This window comes from Bombus pyrosoma, linkage group LG18 (genome assembly GCF_014825855.1).
Source record: "Bombus pyrosoma isolate SC7728 linkage group LG18, ASM1482585v1, whole genome shotgun sequence".
NCBI classification, from domain to species: Eukaryota; Metazoa; Arthropoda; class Insecta; order Hymenoptera; family Apidae; genus Bombus; species Bombus pyrosoma.
The window spans coordinates 2,435,323-2,458,521 of record NC_057787.1 but is presented as its reverse complement, the minus strand read 5'-3'; the positions used below and the strand labels follow the sequence as shown (position 1 = coordinate 2,458,521).

Sequence of the window (23,199 nt, the reverse complement as noted above, 5' to 3'; positions counted from 1 at the left end):
GGCGCCATTTAGTTGGATGTCCGGTGTTTTTCCTTTTCTAAGCGTAAATGTTATGTGATTGCACTTACTGGTGTTCGCTTTTATTTGTTTGCTTTGCAGCCACTTTTCAATTTTTGTAATGTGTTCTTGTAATAGTGCGGCAGCCGTTTCTGGATTTGCGTGTCTAGTTAGTAAGACCGTGTCGTCCGCGAACGTTAGAAGATATTACTTTTGAAATAATCAAGAAATTCTTCAACATATTTTACATACCATCTTGGAAAAAGATACATCATAGAATATACTTTCAAATATCAAGCGTATAAGTAACAATTTTTTATTTATACTTTATTTTTTATTTATATTTCTTTTCGCTTTTTTCTCGATGGAATTGTATACTTCGGTTTGTTTATCTGTAGCATCGTAGCTTATGCGAAACGACGAATACGACGGATCGTACGAAGCAAGGCAATTCATAATTATTTGAAAGTCAAATTTTACCGAGTGACTAGAATATCTCTGAGCTGCATCAACATTCAAGGACAAGCCTTCGAATTTCTGCTTCCACTTTTGTTCGCAAATCAGTCGCGAATAATTCGTTCAAATCTACAAAAATATATCTTTTTCCTAGTTTATTAAATGACGAAGGTCATTTAATATTAGTATTCAACAAAGTAACGAACATCGTAAATGCGTAGCAAATTTCATCGATTTCACTAGACGAATTTTAATGCGGAGCTTCTTATTAATAAAAAATATTAGTAACTTGAAAACCAAGCAACGAAGTTAAAACGACACACTCGGTACGTTATTCTTTTCACTGGATTTCAAAATCCGAACAGGCTTCTCTTCAACGAAAACCCCATTCACCTTTCCGCTAAGGCCCATTTCATTCTTTGCTATGTATTTTCCTGTACTGAGATTTATCTTTTGTACAGAAAAATAGCGTTAAGAGATCTTGCATGGGTCTGCCACTTCTTCTTCTTCCTTTTTTTTTTTTTTTTTTATAAAGAAACGCTGTTTCGCTGAAACGATGCTATGTGAAACCACCTCTTTCATATAGAAACGTCCGCTCATAGAAATGATTCTTCATGGTTCCATCCGTTTTATAGAGAGAACCGCTCTTATAGAAACGATCGTAGAAACGGCGCGGCGAGATTTATCTTGCCGACAGTCGGAATATTCTTTTAAACGCTTCCAACCGACTGGCTCGCCGTAATAAAAACACGAAGCATCGTTCTGCTACGCGTTTTCATCATTACCAATTTCCGTTCCCTCTGTTTATGCGTTTTATACGACCCGTATACCGTGTGCTCGAGGCGGATGAATATAACCGGAAGTGGAGGAACGTCGGTGGTTTCTTTGTACGCAAAGTGCATACGGTATTTCTGTCTACGGGCACGTGTAATATCGTGGATCGGGTATCAAATGATAATCAACCGTGGAAAATGATAGACGAGCTGAGTGAGCTTTTATGTTTAATGGGATAACCACAGGATGTTTAACTGGAATAAAAAGAAGAAATGAAATACGTGCAAACAGTGAAGAGTGAAATAACAATGAAACAGTTAATAATATAATTGTGCGAAAGAGAAGGTGTTTTAATTAAATTAAGGCTGATATATATCGTATGGTAAACGCTGGTAGATAATTTTTAGGGTTAGAAGTTTCATTCGCTTAATGATGTTGATAGAGTATAAACTTTGAACTGTATTTAAGGCATAATTAGTCGTGTGGCAAATATCATATAATTGAGAGTTTTTAAACATCTACAAGTTACACTCTGGTTTGTTTTCGACAAAGTTTTTAAGTTTCATCCTTTCTGCTATTTTCTACGTATTGAGGTTAGGTTGAGGTTAGGTGATCTGCAAATAAGCGATTGCGGATTTTGTCATTAGGTGGTATTAGTTACCAACCAAATATTTTTTAAAAACTTCCATACAAATGTTAGATTTCAAAATGTACTTGATCTCGTCTCCATTTTCCGCCAATGTTCCACATAGGCGACATTTAAGAACAATATCTGCGTATCGACGTAGACAACGAAAAGAAGCTAACTTTCTAAAATTCCGTAGATCGAAATGATTAAACTTTCCAGGTTTTTAACCGTGTAAGATATGAAAGTGCTAGAAGGACAAGTCTAGAGCAAAGAAAAGCGAGTAAAAAAAGTGAAAGTCGTGCTGCGAGAAGAAGAGCCACTCGTTTCGAACGAAACACCCGAGATATATCGTTTGCTACCAATTGCGATGAACGTTTCCGCGTAGACGATTACAAAATCACCGAAACCAGACACGATTTATAGAAACACGACATTAAACGCTTAGAAAATGATGGAAGGCGTGTAGTGAATGCCACAGTCAATAATTGTCTGTCACGGCATAATTGTTGCGCCGCCAATTTGTTTCCATCATCAGCGATACAACTGCCGACTATTATGTAAGCACACTTATCTCTAACAGGATAATCAAAATGTCTGCGGTCTGAAAGCGAGAAAAAAGGCGTAGTAAAAAAAAAGAGCCACTCTTCGCTGTGCAAAATGCATTTTTGAAAATACAACTAAGATGACTGTTAAATTTTTTAACAATGGCATATAGTTTCCAGAACGTTGTATTTTAAGAAGTTGTTAATTAAATAATAAATACATTCAAACTGTACAGCATCCTATACGTTGCTACTGCGTAATTGATAAAATAAATTAGCCAGAAAGTCATTTGCGAAAGGAGTTGAGATTTCGTTGGAAAATAAAGTCTGAAATAAAAGATAAATCAGATTTGGCTAAAAGATACAAGAAAAGAAAAACAAAAAAGAAAGAAGAAAAAAAGGATCAATAGGTTGTATTTTCAGAGAAAATGATTGTTAATTTTTACATTTCTGTCCGCGATTCATTGAAATTCGTCGGATGGTCGACGACGCATGGACAAGCGGAAGTTCGTCCGACCTCCAATATATTCCGTGTTCGATTCGTGGATTTTCGTACGCGAAGGGCACATAATGAGCGTGCGTAGCCTTGCGAATATCGTTTGCAACGCAAGGCCGCGCGGTTGCCTTGTTATCTACCTGCAAAAAGCGTCAGGTGTTCAACGCCTGACAAACAGTTTATTGTTCCTTTATGAGATACGCGTGTTCGGGTCACCGCGCCGCGTTCCTGCATCACTGTAAGTTCGTTAGTGCTCGAACCGTCACTCTAAAATATTAGGTTGGCAACTAAGTTATTGCGGGTTTTGTCAATATCACTTAATGACAAAATCTGCAATCACTTAGTTGCCAACCAATAATAGTTTAGAACTGAACCTTTTGTCAAATTGAACGAATTGTACATTCGCACGAAACCTTCCACACCGATCAGTCACCCACGCGTATTCTTTATACCTAACCTAACCTCAACCTAACCCCAATCGCTGTCACAGAATTCGTATCACCGTTTTGTTCCTCTATTTTTTTTCTTTTATTCTATTTATTGAGGTTGTAATGCTTTGTTAATTAAAAAAAAGAAAGAGTTCTTACCACGGAATCAGAAGTAAATTTGTCGACATGATATCAGTGGCAGGACGTAGCGTATCGCGATCTTTCAAATTATATTTTATACTCGTTGCCACGTGTAACGAAGTTTGAAGAACAAATGTTTATGGAAATTCATATTTTTCTAAACGCAAGTGAAAATGTAGAATCATAAGCATAAATTCGTCTCGCGCATATGAAATTTTGTAACAAGCGCTACGCTTTCGATGTTTCATATATTTTTACATATTACGTACCTTTAAATTTCCCACAGCTGCATTAACATTCGCGGCCTATGTTATTATGTAAGACAGCTGGCAGCAGAAATAGTTGCACGTATTTCTATATATAAAACAGGTGTGAACGCGGCTCATAATACGTTTTACAGTGCCACTTCCTCTTTCGCGCGTTTGTGTGCAGCAGGCGAGCGAGTGGGGCGCTGGTGTCGCGTCGTTCGACGACCTCGCAGGCGTGAGGAAGGAGGATCGTTCTTCTCGGCTTTTCACCGATTCCTTGTAGAAAGTTTGTCGATAGGAGGCGCGCCAGCCTTGAAAATCACCGCTGCCATCGTCCAGGTGATCGACTCGATGCCAAAAAAGGTGTCACGGACGTGATAAGTGGCGAATTTAGAATTTCAAAGGCGCTAACGTTTTACGTAACATTTTAGGAAAAAGCAAAGCTTGTAAAAATGTATTTCTTTTCCTCTTCCTTTTTTAGCTATTCTGTTTCATAAAACTGAACAACTTTAATCGCTTTCATAAATGTTACGACCACATTTTCACAGATTCGTGGAATTTTCCACTTCGACGAAACTCTTTTTATCTTTCGTTTTACTCAGAATAGATCGAAAAAGTTTCGTTTTATTCAGACTGAACTGAGTATTGTGTGAGCTTTGTTCAGAATAATAATTGTCAAATGTAATATTTTCCAAAAGGATGTAGACAATTTTATGGAATTCGTAGTTCTCAGAACTTCGTTTCCGTAAATTTTCTTCTACTTTTTCCAAGTTTGCCGTGACGTCATGTAGAAACGTTGAACGATTACCCTCATACGCGTTCCTCTTACAAAGAACGTTCTCCAGCGGAAATGGGTTAATCGTTCGGGCACAAAGGAACGCGATCGCGAGAAATTACAGGTCTGACAGAAATCTGACGTGTAACATATGTCAACAGGCTCGACCGTTCTTTTTCGTCATCATTCTTTTCCCATCTTCCAAAGAAACCGAGATAAAAAGCTAACCTCAACTGTGGACTTACTATAATGAAATAGAACGTTCATTTCCTCTTTTCTGATTATAAATCAAACTGCAGAAAACAGAGGTATGAAACTGAATAGAAAGAAACGATAGAATAATGTCCATCGTGAGACAGCCAATTACCCAATACGAAAAAGAAATTGAAGCAGAAAGTTCTCGCAATTACTCAGTCGGTCTACGATTTCCTACTTTTCCACGCCTGTTAAAACACACGTGATTCGTAAGTTCGAAATCATATTTTTATTATTATTATTATTATTTAATTTGTACTTTACAATTTAGCTCAATTCGGTAAATTTTTCTAACTTTATTGCTAAATAATAAAAAGTGGATGGCTACCCCCAGTGGGGTAGCATCTTCCAGTTTGACTATTTTATTTCTCAAAATCATATTGAGAAAAAGTTAAAATACTGCAATTCTTATTGAAACCTCTACGTTGTGCAATCTCCTTTTTAGAAGATTCTCCGGGGGAAAAGTAAAAATTTGCTTCTTCAGGAATGAAATTTCACTTAGGCGATGATCAACTTCGTAAAGTCCTTTTGTTCTATTACTTTAAAAACACCCACGAATTTACAAACTCACCTGACATTTCCACCGAACAGCGAAAATATCAGCTAAACTCTCATAGAAAGAAGACTAAAAAGAAAATACCCCACTGACTTCACCAAAGAAATAAAATAGTCGCTGGGGTTAGCCATCCACTTTTTTTATTTAGCAATTAAGCTAGAAAAATTTACCGAATTGTAAAATACAAATTAAATAATAAAAAAAAAAGAACTCGTCTGATTTTCCAAAATAGAATGATGCTACTCGTCATCAGCCAACAATCATAAACCCTACTTCTCCACCGACCTCTCTTTTAGTAAATACAAACAAATCTGGTCGCTGGTCGCATTACGAACAGCTAATAGATCGAAGATCGATGAGTCATCGATGGCCACCGCGACATCCGTCTTAATTCATCAGGCTCAGACTTTCTCGCGTCGAATTGCAACAGCGCCTTAGTATTTTGGAAGATCGTTCCGCGAGTCGCAGGATCGATAGCCTGCTTCTTCCCCAGAGGAAAGTTCGGTGCCGCGGCTTTATTAGGAACCGTCACGGCAACAAAATATCACGAGCGAGGCATCTACGTATCGGCGACAAGCGGAAATTTATCGACGATATTTCTCGGCCAGAAGTATCGACCCTCGTTTCCATCCAACGAGCAACGTTGTTCCGCGCGCGCCTCATCCCCTTCCTGCCATACCATTCTCCTCTTTTCCCCCACCACTCTCTATCCCTACTTCTTCGCTCTCTTTCACCCTATCTTCCCATTGCTCCTCGAAAAACGATTTATTCCTGCCACCTTCCCACTCCTCGACCAATAATCCGAACGCTCGAGATCGCGTGGATCGGTCGCCGGAATAATTAGACCCGTTTCGAATCGCTTAATTAGCCTGGAAAAGCAGAAGGCGCGTTTTAAAGAATGGCCTTGTGGGGGGGGGGGGAAGTAGGTCGTGGAAAAAAAGGCCGGCCTCTTGTCGACAGTAGTCGGAAAAACCGACGCAAGTTCACGGTCGTGTTCCGACTTCCTGTGAAACTGGGTTTTCCTCTTTTTTCCTCTTTCCGGTTTGTTTGAGTGCACCAGCACGCAACTGGGATACTCTGAAATCCATGCACCGAATACGTGCACTTTATCGAACTTTCTGACGCGTACACATAAGGTTTTCATCAATTGCTGACGTACGTTAACTGTTGTTAAGAACAGGACACTTACAGAAGATGGGGTAAAGCTAAAAAATTATTAAGAGGTTTAAGAATTATGATCAGAGCGTTAAAGAATTAGCTGGCTTGTAATGGTAGACGGTACATTCAATTTTACAATGGCGATCTGATCGATAGCATGAGTAGAGAATTTCGTGTTATCATTATAGGATTTATTTATTCAGAAATATTAAAAATTAGGGTTTCCAATGATTTCTCTCCTAAATCATAAGTTTATTGATAGATGCATCTATTTGCAATGGATTAAACAGGAAATGATGGTTATTTAACATGAACTGAATACAGTAATGTTGTATAATTAAGATAACTAAATGGACAATTCATAACTCACAGTTAATAGCTTACAACTCATAGCAACTTGGCAATTCAACTCTCCACTTCTCACAACTCCACTCTTAGTTAACGTCTGCCTGGTAATTCGTCTTTCTCCCTTAAGCATCCCTTTGTCTTTTCTCACAGCCCCACCACGTGCGTGTTCCGTAACCGTCCACGATCATGGTCATGTCACAGAACCATAAATGAGCAATAAAAAAATCAAAGATATCTAACGAACATCCTGCAGGTCATCGAAACAACAACGTAGAGAGTGTTGCAGTGTGAGAAAACAGTAACAGCATGGCCACCTCTGACTTGATTTCCCTCCATAAGAGCCAAACCCATAGTATATAAACCTTTCCCAAATCAGCTCTCCAGACACTCGGTTCTAACATTCTTAACTGTTACTCTGTTGGATTCAGGTAACAAACTCTGTCAGTACATCTAAAGTCTGAGTTTTGTCTTACCTTGCTCGTGAAACGTTTCAATTTACGCGAAACCATTCGAATGACCAGTGATTTTCTTAACTGCACCACTCCCCGTGTCTTCAACGTGACAGTCACGTAGATCTTCTTCCGCGTAACTATTCGACTGAAGGACCAACGACACATTGATGGGCCACTCGGCCCATCGAAGTTTCCAGACCCTTTTGGGTGAAGTTGAGGTTAGGTTGAGGTTAGGTCTATGCTGTCAGCACTTAGGCTTTCTCGCAACATTGTTTATGGTCCAGCCGATATTCCTTAGGAAATTTGCCCACGATACTACTTCAAATTACATCCATTACTAAGAAGTTAATCTTTAGAATCTGATCAGTATTCGCTTGCAATTTAGCAATTGATCGTCGACCGTTAAGAATTCAAGAGTACTGTGTCTGATTCCAAACATCGGATGATATAGGATTTCACCTCGTCTTCTAATATTTACACCATTTTCTCTCGTGCAATCAGTCTTCCACCGCTGACACCTATTTACAGTATCTTGCTAGACAATCAGCCTGCTTATCGCTTGCTATCTAGATTATTCAGCCGTACGCTCCCTGTTCGTATTCTCATACAACTTCTGAGCCACTCGTGGATGACAGAAGAATCAAACGGTCACGATGTTCCGCGCGACTCTTAACAATTCGTCAACTGCAGTGTGGAAAAGAATTTCATTGGAAAACAAGCGATAACGTAGCGTGGAAGAAACGATGCGTGGTGGCAAGATGCGCGGAAGTGGGACGAAATCGTAACGTTGATAAGGTATTGGATGCGTAAATAAGGTTGAAAGTCAGATTTTCGCGAGAAGCGTGTCCCTTCTCGTCAGATAATCGTGTCAGAGGTCGTGGCCTCTATCTAATCGGGGCTCTGCAAACGCTATGCACCGAACAACGTATATGAGAGCTGAGAACGGATGGTCAGTCACGATCCGATCGTTAATAACATAACCTGGTGCGTGAGAATTCGATCTGAAAATGCTGAAATCGTATCTGTCCGTTCTATCGATCGTTTTACTATTTTCCGCGATCGTTCGATCGGAGGAACAACCGACCTGCAGGCAGATAAAAGGGTACAAGGTGTGCGACAAAAAGGGAACCCTGATGGACGTCAGCCAACAAGAATTCGAGGGAACGCTAGAGATTCACGACTTGAACCTGTTAGCTATTCGAGAAAACACCTTCAAAAATCTAACGACCACGAAGCTGAGCTTCGGTCTGGGTAACAAAATCTCCGTGGTAAAAAAGAAGTCGTTCAAAGGATTGGAAAAACTGGAACGGCTGGACCTAGACAGCAACGTTATACCTCTGTCACCGAATCTGTTCTCAGAGCTGAAGCAATTGCATTCGCTATCTCTGATCTTCAATAAGATCAATGAGATACCCAAAGACACTTTCGCTGACCTGTCCAACTTGATGTGGCTCTACTTGGGACACAACGACATCGAATCGGTGAACAAGGACTCGTTCTCAGGATTGTCTTCGTCGCTGACGTTCCTCTGGTTAAACGACAATAAGATCACCAGCATAGAGACTGGAGCGTTCAGTCAGATGCCAGAATTGACCCGTCTTCACTTGGAGAACAATAAACTAACCTCAATTCAGCCAGGAGTGCTACGAGGATTGCACAAATTGGACGGTCTCTTTCTCGAAGAGAATGAATTGACCAGCGTGTCCAAGAACGATTTCAAAGGACTGATCGGTTTAAGGATTTTGAACCTGCATCACAATCAGATAGCAAGTATCGAGTCAGGAGCATTCTCAGATCTCAGTCAGTTGGAACAATTGGACCTGAGGAAGAATCAACTGACCCGAGTTGACTCCGGAGTGTTCAATGGACTGTCCAACTTGAAAAGGTTGGATCTCTCTAATAACAAGATCGCTGTAGTGCAATCTGGTGCGTTCACAGGCCTTTCAGCGCTGAAAAACTTAATCCTGGCGAACAATAAATTAACTGACGTAGACAGAAAGGACTTTGGACTGACCAGTTTGACTATTCTGTATACGTAAGGCGAGAATATTCTCTGCTATACGGAGTGTTGTACGCAGTTTGCAGAATGTAGAGATCGGTGTAATAAAGAAGTGTGACGTTGTACATGTTAAATCAATGACTAACTTGTCTTTGTCCTGGCTTTATTTCATCAATTCTTACTGTTATAGTAAAATTCCAATACGTATATTGTATTGTGTTGACTTTTCTATAGAGTTATAGGCTTCAAAACTTCTCAGACAGCTGAAAGAAAAATTCAAGTCTAAACTGATTTAGCTTGCAATTAAGTTATGTCTGCAAAACTTAACCTAATGAGGAATTGCTGGAACTATTAGGTTAGAAACTAAGTGATTGCGGATTTTGTCAGTACCACCTAATGGCAAAATCCGCAATCACTTAGTTGCCAAGCAATAACAGGCAAAATTGTCAGAAAAGAATTAAATTAAATTTAATTCAGGACATTGTTTGCAGAATTATTTTAAATTCAATGGTGTATTTTTAAAACCTATCAAATCACGTATTATTGGCTGCGAAATTATGTAAATGTTTATAACATCTGAAACATCGTAAGACCTGACAAGAACAAAGTTAAAAGCGATTGCAGATTTTTTTTCAGTTATCTAATCCAGATTCATTTCAGTTCAAAGAAATCTTATTTTTATTTGCACGGGTTTTAAGGGGAATTCGTGTTATGTGGTGTCAGATGTACGCGATTCTCGTTAATCTCGCTGGCCGACATTAGATAAGTGGAAACTTCTGTCGGTCGTTGTTCTTTCTGGCGTTATCAGCGTGCAACAAGAGAGTGCGGCACGCGCGGGTCAAGTGTTGCGTTTTAAACGCGCACGCTGTTCAACGTGAAATAAGCGCGAGAAAAAGTGTCGCCATTTTATTAGCCGAACTGCACGCCACACTTTTCAAACAACTTTCATTTCCTGCAAATTTCGAAATTTCTTCCGTATTCCAAAAATAATGTATTTTTTTTTTTTATTATTATTTTCGTTAATCCGTAGAATCACAAACTGGAAGGCGATTACTGTTCGTTACACTAAAATCTAAAGACCCCAGCTGTGTACAGATACGTTTTTGTTACGTGCATTGCAGATTAAGAAAAAATTGTACTCGCGTTAGGAAAAGGAAGAGATAATGAGATGGGTGGAAGCTTTCGAGAAAAATATTCGAATCAGAATAGTGAAGTAGCTGTGGAAGCGCTCCCTTGTAGGAATTTCAAATCCAAGCTGGAAAAGTAGGTGGAAATGGAAAAGGCTGTCGAAAAGAGTTAATGGCTGGACGAGAACGACTTTCTACCAAATTGATCCAACTTTGTATTCTCAGCCTTCATCCACTTTTCCTTGAATATTTTAGTACGTAAAACATTCGTGCAGGATTTTGAAGATGTAGGATTTACATCTTCTGATATTGGGTTGGCAACTAAGTGATTGCGGATTTTGTCATTGGTAGGGTTAGGTTGGGGTTAGGTTGAGGTTAGGTTGACAAAATCCGGCACTACCCGGCGCCCTCTCCCCGGAGAGCGCGGGGCGCCTATGAAGGTTTCCTCCACGAAAAAAAAAAAAAAAAAAAAAAGGTTGACAAAATCTGCAATCACTTAGTTGTCAACCCAATAGAATGTACATGTTTAAAAAAATACAGTGTAGGTAGTTAAGCGAGTAGAATAATTCTACAGGAAAATATTTGCAATCCTCGATAGAGAAAAAAATGGAAGATGGGTTTATAGGGAAAGAAAAATAGTTTGCAAAATGTTGAACTAAAAGCGATGCTGCAAATAAAAGTTTGTATAAAAGTATTAAAATGTAAGTGTGTGTGGAAAACACTAAAATTGGCTAGAACTTGAATTGGATAAAGGTATTTAAAGAAACAAAAGGAAAAATACGCGAGAATGTTGAAAGGTTAGGTTGGCAACACTACCTAATGACAAAATCCGCAATCGCTTAATTGCAATAGAAAGAAACAATAGAGATACGTAACAAGGGAATTTCCAAATGATATCAACGTCAATCTGGATCTTTTCTGCTTTACGTGATGCGTAAAAAAATTTTGGCGTGTGCTTATCGCAAAAATCTGGAAGAAATTTTGCGCCAGTAGCCACCTTCGTATCAAGGACAGGCAATTTGTCAAGATTGCGACCTTCGCACATAAACTCTGATCGATCTTGGCGCAATGGAATCAATCATTCAGCAGGCTAAACTCGTACTACGTACGCGTCGAAGGTTGACATTTCACTGAACGTTTCTTGGACGATAGACACACGATTCTTTAGAAATAATACACATACCGGAAATTTATAAAGCGTCAGAACAATGAACAATGAAGCATTGTTTGTAGATTCTAAAAGCAAAATTCCTTAAATTAAAAGAACAATGATTAACGAAACCATCTCAATATCCTAACTCTGCTTGCTAATTCAATATTCAACCCTTTGTTCAATCATTCTTAAGATTGCCCAAATAATGCAAATAATCTCAACTATGCAGAAAGTTTACACTAGAAACTATCTACTAGTCAAAACAACTAATTTAAATTCATAAAGTTTTACAGAAATTTTGTAAATTTCTCCACTGCTTTCATTCTGATATTTTTAATACAAGTTTCACTCCCAATTGTGTTACATTAATTTTGATATTAATTCTTCTCGCCGTTATTTGAAAAGTTTTCTCAAGAAATAAATACACATACATACAATATACACGTGTACTACATACATTTTCCACTCAACTGGACGAGTTATAAAATTTTTATTCATTTTGTAAAGGTTCTTTAGGTTCCTGTTAGAACCATCGATCGAAACGTAGCTAATTTTAGGTTAGGTAGATTTACTTATCGTCTTATCTTTCTCAGAAAGCTGCTCGATTGCGATTGAAAAATCCATTCGTATCAGCACAAAAGTTCGTATGAGTCGCGTTTGTACTTGTCAACTGCACCAACGACATGTCATCTTTAGCACGAGACGCGATATTCATTACAAGGACTCGCGTTAGAATCGTAGCGGTTAGCAGCGGCCATTGAATCGATACAAGTGGCGCCGGTAAAAGTGCGGTTTTTGAGCGGTCGCGCGACATTACAGTCGTGTGTATCGTTTCAAGAAACAGATACTTGTGCGAGTCCCGTCTCTGTCTGGATACACGGTGTACCTAGAACGACAGGAGGAGCGGCAGAGACATCTCGGGTTTGATTTACAACGGCGATTCAGTGGCGGCAAAAACGCATTCAGGACGCATCTGAGAACAGCTGTGGAACGTGACAGGAACACCGAGCGTGGTCGTGCGTTAGACTGTTTGAAAAGCGTGAAATTATTAGGTTGCTGCATACGAAATGCCGTTTCTACGACGCTTGAATTTGACGATACTATGCATTCAGTTTCGTCTTATCTTCGATCATTATCGCTAGAATGTTGATAAACACTTAGATTTTGATAACTGCGACTAAAGAAATGGTCCCTATGTAAAGATTTGTTTTATCCATTAGATATGCTGTATAATGAGTACTTTACTTTTGTTAATTTATATATTTCTTGCACATTATACGTTTTCGCGAGTATTAGGACAATTACAGAAAGTGGAATTATCTGAGAAATAGTTAGAAACTTTCTAAATCCTTTAGGGATTAATATCTGGTTCAAAATGTTGAGGATCACCGATAGAGCAACGAGTGGATGAATTAGTAATAGAAAATATATTGAAATAAATATAGGTATAGTGTATGCTGATCCTCACTCTTACAGTGTTACAATACAATAAGAATAAGGAGCACGTTCATATATTTATAGCAAAAGACATTAGCAAATAGTTAACCTTGGTGTGTAGCTGTAGTTGAAGGCTACAAGAAACAGCAACAGAAATCTACTTATAACTCTTCGGTTTCTAGACCTTGTAACCCGAAACAAAATTTATATTCAAGGGCACAATAATATCTACCTCTCGTTATTTGGACTTTTTTCACTAAATTTTATTCTCTTCGTAACAGCGGTCTCCAGGTCCCAACAAAATTTTAAGATGGATGAAGATATGGTATATTCAATATTGCAACAGAAATCTCCACTGTATCGCCGCTTGAACATCATTTTATCGCGTACTTGCCGCTTAACAAAGCTCAGCTTAATTCGCTTCAGCTGACAAATCTGACCCTTGTTGAAGACACTACAGTTTATCTAACTCTCTTCAGCAGCTTGATGCTATTAGCAAAACAATCATATTCTACTCCTTCCAATGTGCAATATGCAGGTTTATAACCGTCGAGGTATTTCTTTTTGTGCATGTAAAATTGTTCTACCTAANAAGCAACGAGGGTATCACGTTGTTACAAAATTCGAATCAACAAATTTGTGGAATTGGGAAGATATTGTATTCAGTTACTCTAATAGCCCTTATTTCGATTAAAAATTTTCGTTTTTTAATATGTCGTTTAATATCTGTTGAAAGTATATAGTAAGTATGTGGATGTCGTGTAAAATGTAAATTTACATTTTGTGACAGGAAAATGGCGATAGAGTTGTTGTACATTTAACGACGCTACTTAAGAAACTCTCTTTTATATTATTCCTCTGCTTGTCGAGATGGATGTTGGATAAAAAGGGAGTTTCACACAGGAAATAAAAATCACCCTCTTTTCTTTTGTTCCAAGTTTTCTTCATTCTTTAATTTGAAGCTGTTTTATTCTACTTGCTCAATGCAAGAATATTATCGTGGATATGTAGTTCATCTTGAACCATTCATCGTTTTCCTCTTTCATTTTTTCCCTCAGGCTTATCGTTTACGAGAAAATCGCCGGGAACTAATAGCATAAATGCCCTATACATAGAGTTCGAATGACTTCTAACAAAAATTGCCAAGAAACTAAAATTTCTAACAATATCTCAAAAATGTACACGAATACGTAATTTTAACAATTTTTACGTATTCCATAAGGATAAGACGCTGTAAAAAATTTACAGTTATCGAGCTTCAGTACTATTTTCAGATAAGCACGTACTTTCTCCAGCGTGGGAAATTGGTGAAAAACTCGACGACCTTGTAACCGGTTCGTCTCACTTGTCCTAACTCTGATTTAATCAAGCTTACAATATTAAGTAGATTGGATCGGACGCAATGATATCATAATGATAACGCATGGTCCTTCCACTTCGACACTCTCTCGTACGACAATTGCTTCATCCGCGCGTAATAAATAGCCGAGTTAAACAGTTGCCTCGACCAGTCGCAATGCCGTTATTTTAATCTCTATATTTTTTTTAAAAATCCTGTTCATTCCGTTTTTTCTTATTCCCATAATTAGTTGCTGTCATTGGTAGAAGATCGTATGCATCTTCTTTCTATCCTTGTCATATTCTTTAATTGAAACGTATGAATTTGTTGATATTAGATCTTGGTCTTAAATCATATGGCTGATTTGGGCTAACGAACGAAATGATCACAATTTGATGTCCAGAAGCAGATAAAAATAAAGTAAAAAATACTAGAATATATCCTACACCGCTAATTTGAAACCTTGGCATATCTTAGGACACTAATAAAAATAACAAAAAAAAAAAAAAATAACAATAAGAAACTGTGATAAAAATAACTGGAAAGTATACTATGATACTATATACATTCTCGTCGATGACGATGCTCGAAACTTTAATCAATACAATACGCCAAAGTAAGAATTCCTCTCAAGAATCAGAGCTGCCAGCCCAAGTAATATTTCGAATATTTTGCGCGTTCAATTTCTCACAAAACGATAATAAAGCGTAGTAGTAATCTCGCGGAGGAGGCGTCGCGATGCTCGAGAGCGTCTTCATTCGTCGTTTCAAATATATATGTCTCTTTCCCTTCGTATCATTTTCTGTGCCTGTCTCATGGCACGAATGGTATTATGAAACACGCGAAGACACACAGCTCTGGGCCGAAATCCGAACAATTTCCTTTCCTTCTTTGCGGTGGATGATACCGAGTGCTTTTGCGATCGAGAACACGCTGCGACACTGTTGCCACATTTCGGCCGAAGATGCCCGAGTAATCTGCACAGATTCAATCTCGACGATAATACATCCAAAACTGCGACTCGAAACGTAGTCCCTTCGTGGCACTGTTTACAGTTTCCAGTCCCGCACATCGGACCTATAGCGTCGATATATACAGCAAATCGTGCAACTGAGAAGGACAATGTGTCATCCAAATAAGTTGTATGTTGAATTTAATTTATTAAAGGCTACGTTTGTGTTAATACGATAATTTATTTGCAATCTTTGTTTCAATTAATATACATGATATTATGAAATTCCGTTTTTAACGTTGCATTATGTTATGAAAGATAATTGGCTAAGGATTTACTTCTTAGTTCTTAGCACCTCGTCCTCCATCATTTTCTCTTACATCTAACCTTCCTTAGAGATAACAGTGCTTCCTCAAAAGTCCCCGCAGTTATATTCAGTCAGAAATTTTTATTAATATGACTGTGTTGCCATACTACATACAAGTAAATTACTGTATTCTACTCACAATTTTGTATTATATGAAAAGAAAATTGGACAAGACTGATAATCTAAAGCGAACCAAATTAATTCTTAACTAAATTACAAGACTTCCTCAAGCACGTTCGTCGAGTATTCGTCAAACACCTCGCCGTGCCAATCGAAACTCTACGTCTCGTCGAACCAACATTTCTCGGAAGCTTTGAATACAATTTCACGAGAAAATGTTGCAATATTCTAACGAAGAATACATCTCGGCTCGACGTATCGTTCCACCTAAAGAGTTAAAGACGACGTTCCGTTTTGTCGAATCCCTTCAGAGAAATATACGAAGAGATTCTTCCCACGCAACTTTTTTCCTTCGTCGTCTTCCATACGTTCGAGCATACGTACGAAGATATTAAGATGCCAGTTGTTAGCGAAGCATCGTGTATTATATGCATTTTATGGTAGATTCAGATTCACCGATATTTGGCCATTACAATTTCTACAGGCAAATGACTTTGTGCTTTGATTTTAGCACTTGGAACATATTGGCGCGATACACATTCATATTTAACGCTGATATATATGTATATTTGTGTGCATACACGTAGTTAGGCATGTTTTACGTAACTATACACGATTGCGAAATTTGTCTCATTTTTACTCAGTTGTAAGGCATGAAGTGCTGTTCCATCGAGCAAACTATCAGGTTTCCTGTTTCCCCCTTTTCTTTTCCCCTCTTCTTGTAAGAGTTTTCTATGAAAGCACCGATATCACGGGCACTTGTCGTTATCTCCTTTGTAATTAAAGTTCTTCCGTAATTCTCTAGAAAAATTCACGACGCTGAAGATATTAAGGCGTGCAACGTCTGTACCAGGCCGAAACTTTCGTTTGGTCTTTAATCCCTTGAAACATGTAAAATTCAGGCTGAAGCGACCTCGAGGAAAAAAAGCGCCAGGATTTAGAGGGGATCGCGCGAGAGTAGTAATACGATATATGTTAAACGGAAGTATTATGTTCTATAAGGTCGCAATATGTTCGTGATATTAACGTGACGGATAAAATAAGCTATTGGGTTTGAGAAATTTCTTTTCTGAAATATTATTCCCTTACGAAATATTCTCCTAATTTTTAGATATTTTCTGCGCGTCGGAGAAAGGCTTTCGAAGATGTATTCCTTAACTGCATTACATTCGGGAATAATAGTTACGGAAGAAAAATAGAAATCCATTGCGAAAGATGTACTGGACCTGTGAAATGTAAAGTAACAATTCAATTACATATATTCAACATATATTATTCAATAATTATATATATATACAAGTAATAATTTCAAGCTGATTCTTCTAGTATTGTTATTGTATCTTCCGCTTTTGCTTCGATTCTTAAACGAAGATTAAAGATTCATCTCACTAGGATATAAAACTGTTCATTGAATATTGCAACATTCATCAGCATTGTTATACCTACAATGTCCTCATATATCACACTTGCCAATCTGGAAAATTTAGCTTCATTCTCTATAATCCAGAATTTTGTGTCTTCAAAAGAAGAAAAGATAGTAATTGTTATAAGTAAACCATTTGACATCGATGTTAAACTATATCAATGAAATAAAATAGTTCAGAGTATAAACAGATAAAATAAAGTATGAACGCATGGATATCGAATCTTCAAGTTACATTGTACTCTGTAATATTATAAAATATTAGTGCATCCTAAGACTCATAACTAACAAAAACTTTGAATCTAATCTTTAAACTACGTTGCAAAAGATTACTTCGTTTTGAAAATTATAAACAGAAAAGAAATTTCCATATATCATTACTAATAAGAAATTAAAACATCGATGGAATTACACCTGGTACAAGTAATCGGTACCCGGACAAGCCACGTTAACAAACAACTACACAGTCACTCCATTTGACCACCCTGCGCAACAATCGCGTCCAATTAATCGTCGAACAAAACGCGCCCAAGTGGACCAATTAACGCGTTCAAATAATCGACCGACATAACGCAAAATTATTCGTTGTCCCGATAGTATGATGGTATGAATCGCTCGTGTAAATATGGCCGCACGCGCGAGACAGGACAGGACTGTCTATTACGGCAGTCGCGTGGGTACTAGGTAGCAGCACCTGTCGACGACAGAATTTGCCAGGCAAACAAACAGTTGCACAGAAGGGGTCGTCGGTTTTCCATGCTAATGCACGGAAAGACAAACGAGCGACTATGTCGAGGCTGAATAAAATAAAACACAGTCGACTTTTCTGCTGCTTTTTCATCGGCGATCAATCATTATGATCGACATCCTCGTACTAAGCCAGACACCGAACGACATTATCGGACATTTCTTTTTGGCGTTGTAATTTACGAACCGAGCGGATAGGAATAAGATTGACATCGTCAAGATGAAGAATCGTCTATGATCAACAAACAGCATGGAGCATACATCTCTGCTGATCTCGTTAAAAATTTGATACCTGATCAAATCATACAGATTAATTAATTAGTTGGAATGATATAATTTATGGAAGATGACGATTTAGAATACACAGAAACGTTTATAATGTTACAGAAACATGATATTAAATTATTAATGTTGTATTATTGATGTCCAACAGCTGTTTCCAGTTTTGTTTCTGTAAGGTGATTGAAAAATTTTAGACGAATTGTATAGAAAATTGAGAAAAGTCGGCTAAATATCTGAATCTGGTTGAAAATTTATGCGAAGGTGAAGAATTCATATATTCAACGTTACTGCAAAATTCTCATCGCAATAATGTTAAATTCCTTCCTATTTATGTGCATTATATCATCGCATGAATATCATTTTAATACGAACAATCGTGCCTCAACTTACGCGCCATCTTAATTTACGCGGCTAGAAAATATATTTTCCTAATGGGTTCCTCATGAGCATGAACAATATAGAAATAAGATGTGACAGGGCGAGATGTCAGTCACGATGCAATCGTCACTCGCTTCGTCTGTCGCACAAAAACTCGGTCTGACGATGTTTCAATGCCTTCTGTCTGTTTTATCAATCGGGTTACTGTTTTCGCCGATCGTTCGATCGGTGGACGATCAACGTGCAGACAAACAGATACGCCCAAAGTATGTGATAAAAAGAGGAACTCTGGTAGACGTCATCCAAAAAGAATTTCTCCCAGAATAAGAGGTTTGCGGTTTCAACCTGCTGGCTATTCGCGAAAACACTTACAAAAATATATCGACCATGGGGCTGATCGTTGGTCTGGGTAACAAGATCTCCGTGGAAAAGAAGTTTGTGAAGTAAAATAATCTTTTAATGGACTGGAAGGATTGGAACGGCAAGACCAAGACAGTAATGTTATACCTCTGTCACCGAATCTGTTCTGAGAGCTGAAGCAATTGCATTCGCCGTGTCTGACCTTCAATAAGATCAAATAGATATCCCAAGATTCGTCCGCTGTCGTGCCACATTTGTTGTGGTTCGGTTTGGCATTCAACGATATGGAATCGATCAACAGGCACTCGTTTTCAGGATTATTTTTGTCGCCGCTGTTGTCCTCGAATTAAGTGATAATAAAATCACTAGCATAGAGACTGCAGCGTTCAGTGATATGCTGGAACTGCGCTCTCTTAGCTTGGCGAACAATAAACTAATTTCGATTCAGCCAGGAGCCCTACAAGGGTCGCCCAAATCGACAGGTCTCTTTCTTTTCAAAAGAATGAATTGACCAGCGTCTCTAAGAATGATTTCAAACAACTGATTGGTACAATCTTTTTGTACCTGTAGCGCGATCAGATAGCCAGCATCGAGGTAGGATCGTTCTCGAATCTAATTCAGTTGAGTCAAACTGGCCCATGTTGACTCTGGAATGTTCGATGCACTGCCCATTTTATATTTCCAAAATCATGTTGATAACGACATCTCTACAATGCAATCTGATGCATTTGGAGGACTTGCAACGCTGAAAATCTTAAATTTTGCGAACAATACATTAACTGACATGAATGAGAGGACTTAAAATTTGTCCATTACGTTTATGTGAAGCTGAAATAATCTTCGGCATAGTATGTTATGCGAAGTTTGTAGAATGTAGAAATTGATGTAATCAAGAAATGTGATGTATAAAAATATCGAGTTAAAAGAGTTATATGATGATATATTGACCAGAGATTACCCATTATAAATTTACATCGAATAGCTGAGATAGCAGAGCTAGAAGTTCTTTTTACGGTTCCTTAGTAGTGAACTAGCTGAGCTTTCAGGCTCAAAAGCCATCAACTTCAGCTCAAGCATGGCAGAGATACATAGTACTATCGCAGACGATAAGTCATTAAACCTAAATGCTAAGGTAGATCAACTCCTGCACAGTTTAACTCGCTTCAGCTAGACAAATCTGACCCTCCTTCTTTTTTATAACAATCTCTGTTTTCAGCCTCTTACAATCTCGCTGCCTACATCCGTTTTAAGCTACTTTAATCAGGAAAAGTTACAAGTTATATTAGAATGTTAATATGTCTCGTTCTGATACGTCTAAATCGGAAAACGTTCGTTTAGTTTGTTGACAACACTACAGTTTGTCTGGTTCTCTTCCGTGGCTTGGTAGTATTAGCAAAACAATTATATTCTACTTCTTCCATAGTGCAATCATATTATTATTACATTACCTTACAGCATCGTTAGCTCTTCAGGTACCTTTCTTTGTGGCTGTAAAATTGTTCTACTTGGAAGCAGCAAGTTTTTACGAAATTAAAGTGAAGAAATTTAGAATTGGGAGGGTGAACGTATCCATTTATTCAGATAGTTTTTACTTCGATTAAAAGGATTCTGTTTAGAATAAAGCGTCTAATATCTGTTCAAACGACATAGACTATCGATCTTCGTATAAAGTGTAGGTTTACATTTTGTGGCATAAAAATGACGATACAGTCGCTGTATATTTAACGAGGCTACTTAAGAATCTCCCTTTTATATTACTCCTGGGCTCGTCCAGATGAATTTTAGATGAAAGAAGGTTTAACAGGGAGAGATCAGAGGAGATAGAAATCCCGCTTCTACGTTTCTTCCCAAATTTTCTTCATTTTCTAATTTGCGGCCATTCTTACCTACCAACGGTACATCCGTCATCGCGTTACGCGGTAAAAACCTGCGTATATCTATCTATACGTGTATTCATTCCGTTGCAGAGGTTGCACCGTAATTTTTCAGATTTTATTGTCCTGTCATATCGCTGTACTCCAGGGAAAACATTATAGTATTTCAGGACTAATATCGGCAAGCTATCGTATTGATGGTTCTATTCTAGTGAAGGATTTTAATAGCTTCACGTAAAGAAGAGAGTTCGTATTAGCTTCTGATAAATAAAATTCAGATTAGTCGTTATCGATTGAGAAATTATTACTTACTAGTTTAACGTTATGTAGTGAAGCTACAGAATCCAAATACAAAATATGAGAATATTCAAAAAGTTAGTAATCAACTTCGAGCACAATTTGAAGCAAATGTATTTTTATCGCATACACATTTTATCGAATGAAATACACGTAGTATTTCTTTTAAATATGAATAAAACTTGCGCAAAGGGAAGTTCTCTTGCAATCTTTTCAAAATCTACCATGGATCATATCAGTTGTGAAAAACGCCACGAATTTTCTTATCAACGCAGTACATGAACAAATGAAATATCTAAAGAAAGGTAGTATATATGTTATAAATATTTATCGGATGGAACAAATGTCTGTTTTTATCTGTGTTAAACATAGTTAACTATGACGTGTTTATAATGAAGAGAGAATTAGGATCTCGTGCATAGAAAGACAGGCGATGAGTTCTTGAGCTTGCGTGTAATCACGCACGAGTGTGAAGTGGCCTTAGAAGATTCTCGAACTTGGAAAGTTTTGACTTTTGTGATGATTTTTGTAAAGAATCAAGTTAAAAGCTTCGATTTCAATTTATTTCGTTTTATTGTTTAGAAATTTTTTTTCCTGCCTGTTTATGTGGGAAAATGTGAAATTTTATAGTTGCAAATCTTGAAAAAGAATATTAGAAAAATTAAGGAAATATTTCTGCTCCCTTTTGTCACTATGTTTACTATTTTTGCTTTTCCTATTATCTTTTTAAACACTGCACAGAGACGAAGCAAACCTATCAATTCTGCGAGCAATAATTGATCCGAGGAATTCTCTGACAAACAAAGGATGCGGCTTGGAATGTCAGTCAACTGATTTTATCGGTCTATTCTCTGGAAATCGTCGATCCAGAATTCTGTGAACCGGCTAAAAAGTATCTTCCACGGTATCGACGGGATTCACCGATGGAGCAGGGATTCGATTTAATTGGCTTGGCCAGCCAGATGACCTGTAATAAATCGTAGAAAGTAACAGTCGAACGAACAACGATAGCCAGAACTTCGAAGCGATGCACAGTCCACTCTGTAACGATAAAAAAATTTTTTTCCCGAATTAAAACGCGTGTTCCATCCTATAAAATATAAAGTCCGTGGTCCTGATTGTGTTCAATTATTATACATATACTATTTGTCGTATCGTTGGTGAAGTGTGTCCTGCAATCTGCAATGAGTCATTTCTAATGGCTCTAATAGAGATGTTTTATTTTCCAGACGGTTTTCTTTTTACTTTGTTTTATTATCCATAGTACATAGAAGTTGCTGGACAAGATTTGAAACGAGTATCTGGTTATTCAACAGCCGAATATCGCACTAACTGAATAACGCTGAATATGTTGGCACTAAATGTATCGAGGATTCCACAAGAAATGCTGAGGAACTGCTAGATTGTTTTGACATTTGCTCTTTCACGGTTGACACATGCTCCTTTTTCAACACAGTGATATTTAGTGTAGTACGTTAAATAATCCCCCGGTGTTTAGGTCAACAATATATTTATTAACAAGTGTCTTCTTTTGATCGCGTCGCGTATTGCTCTCATTTTCGCTAGTCAATCTCCGTGCGCGGTTACGCTTCGACCTTATCGTTTCCTCGTTCGAACTAAAACTGTCGATCGGATTCGATTCTTTTCTTTTCGTCGCCCCTCAATATCCCCACGCGTTTGTTAGGGGTCCGCGACTGTTGCTACGCGCGCCTTCTTTTCGAACATTTGGCGGAAGGACCGTTAAGATATTGGTGACTCATTAGGTTCTTCGCTTCGGCCATATACATTGTTGCCAAGTGCCGCTACAGATGTTTGAAAAGTAAACATTAGGCATCACCTTCCATCGCCCTTTATTTTCATATTTGTCAGGAGATTCGCGCGTTTATCTATGATGCCACAAGACTTGGAGACTTTAAGATTCTCAAGGCCACAAAACGTTCAATTTTTCGCTCTTGACAAATTCGAGAAAATTTTAGAGAATTTGTATTCTTTGCATTTGAAACATAATCATTTAGCGTTTTAATCTCTTCTTCTATATATCTAAAGCAATACGCAAGGGTTGACTACAGTAAGGGAATAATAAAATTCAT

The 23,199-nt window shown here is 37.9% G+C and overlaps 2 protein-coding genes across 10 annotated transcripts in view; both read left to right on the top strand.

Annotated features, from left to right (window-relative positions):
• Positions 1 to 23,199, top strand: part of LOC122577230 (tyrosine-protein kinase Btk29A) — a 271,717-nt gene that overhangs the window by 223,358 nt on the left and 25,160 nt on the right. The window lies entirely within an intron of this gene.
• Positions 8,180 to 9,387, top strand: LOC122577235 (insulin-like growth factor-binding protein complex acid labile subunit). The gene has a single exon (XM_043748400.1). The coding sequence runs from the start codon at positions 8,262 to 8,264 to the stop codon at positions 9,291 to 9,293; it is 1,032 nt and encodes a 343-aa protein (XP_043604335.1). The 5' UTR covers positions 8,180 to 8,261; the 3' UTR covers positions 9,294 to 9,387.

Excerpts from the sequence above, each read along its gene's own strand:
- LOC122577235 (XM_043748400.1), top strand. The coding sequence starts at position 8,262 with ATGCTGAAATCGTATCTGTCCGTTCTATCGATCGTTTTACTATTTTCC.